This window comes from Sarcophilus harrisii, chromosome 1 (assembly GCF_902635505.1).
Source record: "Sarcophilus harrisii chromosome 1, mSarHar1.11, whole genome shotgun sequence".
Lineage (NCBI taxonomy): Eukaryota > Metazoa > Chordata > Mammalia > Dasyuromorphia > Dasyuridae > Sarcophilus > Sarcophilus harrisii.
The window spans coordinates 494264020-494271780 of NC_045426.1; the positions used below are offsets into that span (position 1 = coordinate 494264020).

At 34.6% G+C, this 7761-nt stretch overlaps 1 protein-coding gene across 2 annotated transcripts in view; it reads left to right on the forward strand.

Annotated features, from left to right (window-relative positions):
• The window catches only part of ROCK1 (Rho associated coiled-coil containing protein kinase 1), a 127909-nt gene extending 125409 nt beyond the window's left edge, over positions 1-2500 (forward strand). Inside the window, exon 33 of one of the 2 annotated variants that reach the window (XM_031946552.1) lies at positions 263-1985. In XM_031946552.1, the coding sequence (XP_031802412.1) occupies positions 263-266 (4 nt within the window). In that variant the 3' untranslated portion in view covers positions 267-1985. Of the gene's footprint in view, positions 1-262 lie in introns of both variants that reach the window. The other variant, XM_031946551.1, reaches the window with a different exon arrangement.
• The last annotated feature ends 5261 nt before the right edge of the window (positions 2501-7761 follow it).

Here is a 7761-nt window from a genome sequence, read left to right on the forward strand (position 1 = left end):
ATTACTGCAATTTTAACTCTGATTTACAGTTCTGCTTTGGGGGCATGTTGAGCTAGGATTTTTACTGCTTGTTTTATTTAATATTTATATTTAATAGGACAATAATACAGAGTGAGTATATAATTAAACAAGTTTCTGTTTGCTAAATTATTGCTTTAATTGCTTAGAAATGACTTTTCAGATATTGAAGAGATTAAAATAATGTTTAGTGATAAACCTTCTAAATATAAATATTTAATCTGGCTTTTTTTTTTTTTTTCAGCTAACCACATCATATTGATTTATGGAATCTTGTGGGATGTCATCTGAGAAATGGGGCTTCTTTAACCATGCAGAGCAGACAGACTGTTCCTTCTGACACAAATATCACAGGCTTCAGGGTTAAGATTGCTGTTATTCTCTCCTCCTTGCTTTGGCACAAAAGCACATTGAGGGTTTTTATTGCGGGTTTGCCTACAGGTAGATTAGATTAATTATTACTATGTAATGCAAGTAAAAGCAAATAAAAAGCTTAGCTAGGTATATTTTTTTAAAAGGTGCTGCCTTTTTACATTTCTAAGAAAATGCCTGTCAATCATGATGGAACAGAATTTTCCTCTTGTGAATGAGAGGAAGGGAGAGTTTCACTATTAAGATCAGCTCATGGAAGAAGTAAAGAAAATATCTCAAAATGAGACGAACTGAAATTTCTATAGACTCAAGTTTTTGTGCTCTCGCAGGACTGCAGAAGTATCTTAAGGAAGTAATATCATCACTTGAACTTCAGTGCCCTCACTGTAAAGTGTAACAGCCTTAATTTTAATGGCCCATTCTGGACCTGAATGGAGAAGTTAAATATTTTACATTATGCTTTTACAAAATACTGTATATGTCTCAGCAGATTTCTTGATTGAGGGGTAGGAGAAGACAAAAAATAATTACATTTAATCTATGCATTTTTGCCAAGCCATACTGAATTATTTTAATACTAGAGGCATTAGGAACTAACTGTACAAAAGAACGAAGTTTGAAAGCGTATTTTGGGGTACATCATTTCTATAATTTTATAATGTATTTCCTTATGGTTTTAAGTGATAAAGTCATTAAGTTAACAAACATATAAGAAATGTATGCACTGTTTGAAATGTAAATTATTTTTAGAACACTTTTAATGGGTGGTGCATTGCCCTTCTAGTGCCTTAATTTGAGATAATTATTTTACTGCCATGTCTAAATGTAGAAATTTCCAAAAAACAAAACAAAACAAAAACCTATTTACTGACAGTTGTGTGTCAGTGGACTTTTTATTGATAATTGGTTTAATTTAAAATATTTTTAGAGGTTGGTTTGAATTTCACAAATTGAGTACAATCTTTGCTTGAAATTACCTACTACAGTGACTGAGTTCATTGAAGTATCTGCAAAAAGTATAGAAAGATGCATTTGCAAAAGCAATCTATGTATGGCATACATCTGTGGTGTTTTCCAGTTAATACAGAAATTACCAGATAAATACTGTTAAACTCTTGTTTTATACCAAGAGTTTATTCGTGGGATGGGCAGTATGATTTAAAAAAAAATTTATTTTTAACCAAATACCTCCTCAGTAATTTATAATGGCTTTGCAGTTATGTGTATCAAATAAGAAGCACTGGAAAACTGATTCGTCTCTAGGACGATATGCATGTTTCAAGTGGTATTGAAAGCCGCACTGATGGATATGTAATAATAAACATATCTGTTATTAATATGCTAATGACTCTGTGCTCATTTAATGAGAAATAAAAGTAATTTATGAAAGGATACCTTTGAAAAGACTATGATATTTTCTAAAATTGAAGGTTTTCTAGAACACATAGAGAATATGCTACATAATCAATTTGTATATGTGTGTGTGTATATGTGTGTACATATGTAATTTTTCTCCCTAAAAGAGCTAGAATAAAGGTTCTGAAATTAGACTCCATTTAAAAAAAAACAAACAACAAAACTAGACAACAGCTATTGCAGTGGTCTTTACAGCAATCTGCTTTGCATCTCTTCTGATATTCAAAAAAAACCAAAACACAGTAATTTCTGTTCTAAAGCAGGGATGAGATACTATTTTAAAGAAGGAAAAAAAAAAACTAGTTTTTCCTATTTCTTTATCAGAACAAATACTAGAAACTAAGGAACAAATGAATCCAGCACCTGCCTTGTTCTTATGTATATGAGGACAGAAGCAATCTATGTAGTTGAACAGTCAATTATATTAGTTCATGGTAGTGATTGCTCAATAAATTTTAGAACTGTTGGACAGACCAATTAGCTGTTTATAATGCAGGTAAGAATATAGAACTGGAAGCTAGCCATTGCAGCTTAGTTTGGCGTTTAATTTTAATTTTTAGCAATAACAACAACAAGCCTTTCTGTAAATTTTATCAGAATGTGTGTACTATGAATTTTGAATAATGCCAAGGAAGTGATTTAAATATCTAAAACCTTTGCTACATAGATCTCACTGGTAGGCATGTACTCCAAAGAGATTTTTAAAAAAATTTTCCAGATTAAAAAAAACATTAAAAAATGCTTTTTATATTGGCAAAGAGTTATCAAAACAAAGTACACATCTCTCTATTAAAGAATATGAATGTAATGGAAATATTTCTACACTGTAAAATAACATGAAGAATACAAAAACACATGGTAAGGCAACTACGGATGCAGTGTAAAGTAGGGAAAATAAGGAAATGAATATATACAACGATTAAAACAATGCGGTTAGAAAAAGCAAAAAAAGAAATAGAAATTGAATGTAGTATAATGATAATGACCAGGTTTGGTGGCAAAAAAGAGATGAGTATTTATTTCCCTTTCTTTGCATAGATGGGAAACTATGATACGGTTCAGGTAGTGTCAGGTTCAGTGGATGCATTGGTTAGTGTTAATCTTTTTTTCTCTGTTTTGTTCTTTGTAATAAGGATGGGGAATTGGGAAGTAAAGAGTGTAAAACAAAAGTACTAATAAAAAATTTTATATACGCTATGAAAAAGGCTTGAAGACTGTTTAGATGACGAAGTGAAATATATTGGAAGAATCAAGCTAATCCAATAACAATCCAGCAGTGCTACAACCAAAGACAATGGCAACAATCTGCTGCTGAGTAGCACAATGGATAGAGTGCTGGGCCTGGCAGTGAGGAACCCTTGAGTTCAAATCCAGCCTTAGCTGGGTGATCCTCAGCAAGTCAATCTCTGTTCCCTTAATTGCAAAATGAAGGGAACAATATTAAATTTACTTCACTGGGTTGTCTGAGGATCAAACAAGATAATATTTGTAAAGATGAGTGCCTGGCAGAGAGTAGGTACTTAATAAATGCTTCTTCCCCTCCTCCTTCACTTTGATCTGATCCAGGAATATCAGAAGCTTTAGGGCATTCTGGGTGATAAAGAGCTAAGAGAAGAGGAAGCCAAAGCCAGCAGCAGGCAACAAGACATATTGTTCAGTCTGACTCCATGACCCCATGGACCAAAGCACACCAGGCCTTTCCATTTTCTTCTGTCTCTTGAAGTCTATCCAAGCTCATGTTCATGTTCATGTTCTTATCCTCTGCCATCCCCTTCCTTTGCTTTCAATCTATCCCACTATCAGGGTCTTTTCCAATGAATCCTATCTTCTCATTATGTATTTCAACTTCAGTTTTTGATCTTCCAGTGAGTAGTCTGAATTAATTTAAATATTGATTGATTTGATCTCCTTGTTGTCTAAGTTCCTAAGGGAATGCAAAAGTCTTCTCCAGCACCACAATTCAAATGTGTTAATCCTATGATGCTCAATTTTTCCTTGTAGTTCAACTCTCACAACCATATATTACTAGCATATCTTTGACTATATGGATCCTTGTTAGCAAAATAATATGCTGTCCAGATTTGCTAAGCTTTCCTTCTAAGGATACTTTCATGGCTGAAGTCACTTAGTGATTAGCCTAAGTAGATAAAATTTGATAATGCTTCTATTTCTTTTTTCCCTTCTCTTTGCTGGGAGTAATGGGACCAGTTGCTAAAATCTTAAGGGGTGTTATTTTTTTCTTTTGATGTTAAAGCTTCAAGCCAGTTTTTACATGTCTCTCTTACCTTCCTCAAGAATGTTCTTAATTCTTCACTTTCTGCCACCAGAATGATGATGTCTACATATCCGAGACTGTCAGTATTCAGTATTTCTCTGGCTTTTGATTTGTCTAGCCTCTGTATATGGGGCAAGTTAGGTGGTATAGTAAATAGTGTACTGGGTTTGGAGTTGGGAAGACATCTTCCCAAGTTGAAATCTGACCTCAGTTATTTATAACTGTATGGTTTTGGGCAAGTTACTTTACCTGTTTGCCTCCATTTCTCATTTATAAAGTGAGCTGGAAAGGAAATGGCAGGCTACTCCAAGATCTTTGCCAAGAAAATCCCAAATGGGGGCATGAAGAGTCAGACATGACTGAACACTACCACAATACTCTGCATATAAGTTAAATGATGAATAGCTTTGTTACACTTCTTTACCAATCTTAAACCATAAGTTATTCCACCTTTAGTCCTGTTGCTTCTTGACCTACATCCAGATTCTTCAGAGATAAGTAAAAGGATCTGTCTTTTTGGGGACTTGGCACATTTTGTTGTGATCCAGTTAAAGGCTTTAGTGTAGTCAGGGATGTGCAACGAAGACATTTCTCCTTATCCAACAGATGTTGGCAGTTTGGTCTGTGGTTCCTCTGCTTCTTCAAAAATCAGCCTGCTTTTCTGGTAATTCCTGGTCCACATGTTGCTGACACCTAGTTTGCAGAATCTTAAACATCACCTTGCTGGTATTTTAAATGAGTGCAATTATTTGGTAATTTGAGCAATCTTTGTCATTACCCCTCTTTAGGACTGAGATGTAAACTGATCTTTTTCAATCCAGTGACCAACTAAACTGTTGAGTTTTCCAAATTTGCAGGTATTTTGAGTGCAGCATCTTTCAGGATTTTAAATAGCTCAGCTGGAATTGTCACTCCAATTAATTATTATCAGGGCTTCCTAAGGCCCAGTTGCCTTGACGTTTTCCGGGATATATGGCTCCAGGTCAATAACCATGTTGTTATGTTACAGATGATGTGAAAGTCTTTCTCACATAGTTCTTTGTGTATTCTTAATCTCTTCAACTTTTAAGTTCCTAATCATCCTTGTCTTTTATCATGACTATTTTTGCATAAAACATTCCCTTGATATCTCTTAATTTTTTGAAGATATTGTTTGTCTTTCCCATTCAGTTGTTTTCTACTTGTTTGCATTGCTTTTTTAAAGTAAACTATCTCTCCTTGCTATTCTCTGGAACTCTGCCTTCAGGTGGCTATATCATTTACCTTTCTCTTTATTTCTACAGTTTCATCAAACAGCCCTTTTGCTTTTTTTGCACTTTATTTTCCCCTTTGATATATATAGATATATATATATATCTATATATATGTATAATTTTTTTTTTTTGGCGACCTCCTGTACCATGTGTCTTTTTCTCTCCAGGTATTCCACAAGATTTAATTCATTACATTTATTCATCACTTCAAGTTCATATTCATAAGGGATGTTATTTATATAACGTTATAACTATATGGTTTTCCTTTCTTTGATTTAAATACGAATTTTGCAATAAAAAGCTCATGACCTGAGTTATGGTCAGCTCATCTTGTTAATGACTATGTCAGTTAATGACTATGGAGTTTCTCCACCTTTGGCTGCAAAGTATATAATCAGTCAGATTTCAGTATTGACCACTGGTGATGTCCAAGTGCGGAGTTGCAGGCAGAGGTGGAGGCTGGTTAGAGTAGTCAGCCTCAATGGTTGCTGCACAGGGAGATAGGGCCAGGCAATATGGACATATGGGGAGCACTCTGAGAGGCTTGCAGCTACTACTGAGATGGTCTCAGAATCTCAGAATCGGCACAGCTCCTAGCGAGCCCACTGATGAACCTTCTAAACGATCTAAACAATCTGGGGCAACACAGGATGGTAGACCTTGCAGAAGGCCTGTGACCAGCACAATCTCTGTCTGGCTGGGGATTGTCAAGGCTACATCCGAGAAGGGAACCAAGTCTAAGTAAGGGGAATTATTCAAAGGAGACAGAAGGACCAAGACTATGTTGGGCCAGTAAGAGACTACCATAGAACCAGGGATTCTGGCAAAAGGCAGGGCTTATTCTTAATTATACAGTTCACAACTATAGCAGCCAACCCACCCTCTCCAAGATAGCAGGAGAAAGCAGATTAGTACTAAGTCTCAATTCAAGAACTATAAGTCAAAAAACCATTACATTGAATTCCCAATCCCTATATGTATGCCCACCTGCATTTTTGATTTCCTTCACAAGCTAATTGTACAATATTTCAGAGTCTGATTCTTTTTGTACAGCAAAATAATGGTTTGGTCATGTATACTTATTGTGTATCTAATTTATATTTTAATATATTTAACATCTACTGGTCATCCTGCCATCTGGGGGAGGGGGTGAGGGGTAAGAAGTGAAAAATTGGAACAAGAGGTTTGGCAATTGTTAATACTGTAAAGTTACCCATGCATATAACCTGTAAATAAAAGGCTATTAAAAAAAAAAAAACCGATAAGTCAGTCAGTCTGGAAATATGAATAAACAGGAAGAAAAATACCAGTGAACAAATCTTAGAATGCAGATTTAAAAACCCAAGAAGGAAACTCAGAAGAGAATTGACTCCACAAGTATAAGCATTACAAGAAATGAGATAAATAGGAAATTTGAGCTCTTGAGAGCACGCCAAGAGCCCCACTTGTAATGTACCAATCAAATTGCCAAGATGTTTTATAGAACTTGATAACATGATAAAATTTATTTGGAAAAACATGATCTAGATTAGCAAGGAAAATGGAAAGAGGTAGAGATAAAGGTAGACCTCCAACTATATATGTTAAAAAAAAAATAGCAGTTGTCAAAACCACCTTGGGGAAGGGTTGGGGGGGAGACGAGAAAGAATCAGAAACAATGGAGCCATCAAGTCTGTTCAATAAATCAGAAAATATATTATCACATATCTGATTAAAAACTACAGGGATAACCAAACGACAGGAGCAATTGCAAAAGATAAAATAGATAACTTTATATCAATATAAGATAAGAAGGAAAACAATCAAATGGGGGGGGAAATTTATCAAAATTTTCTGCTTAGGATTTGATGACTTAGGTGATATATAGCATGTATATGTATATGATGCATATGTACATATGGCCATTGTCTACTAGATAAATGTTCATAGGATATGAACAAATAGTTCTTAAAAGAACTGAAAAATATTAACTATCACATGAGGGAATGCTCCAAATTAGTAATAAGAAAAATGCAAATCAAAACAACACTGAGCTTTTACCTCACACCATGCAAATTGGGAAGGAGGGGGAAGAAAAATAAATGGCAATAGTTGATCTTGGATTGGTTGTGGGAAAAGGCACACTATTATATGGTAGACCTGAAATGGTAAGTATTTGTTTTTTGCAAATACTTAGTGACTAAAGTGTCCTTTAATTTGGACCTGGGGAATCTTGTTTCAGAGTTTATACCTCAAGGAAGCCATTGACAAGAAAATCCCCATAAAAGCAAAATATGATAACACTTTCTGTAATAACAAAGAATTACAAAATAGATTAACATCCATTGGGGAATTGCTACTGATATTTTCATTCCTGAATGCAATACATTACTGCTGAGGTGTAAGAAATTAATTTGATCAATAGAGATATAGAAAAATCTACACAAA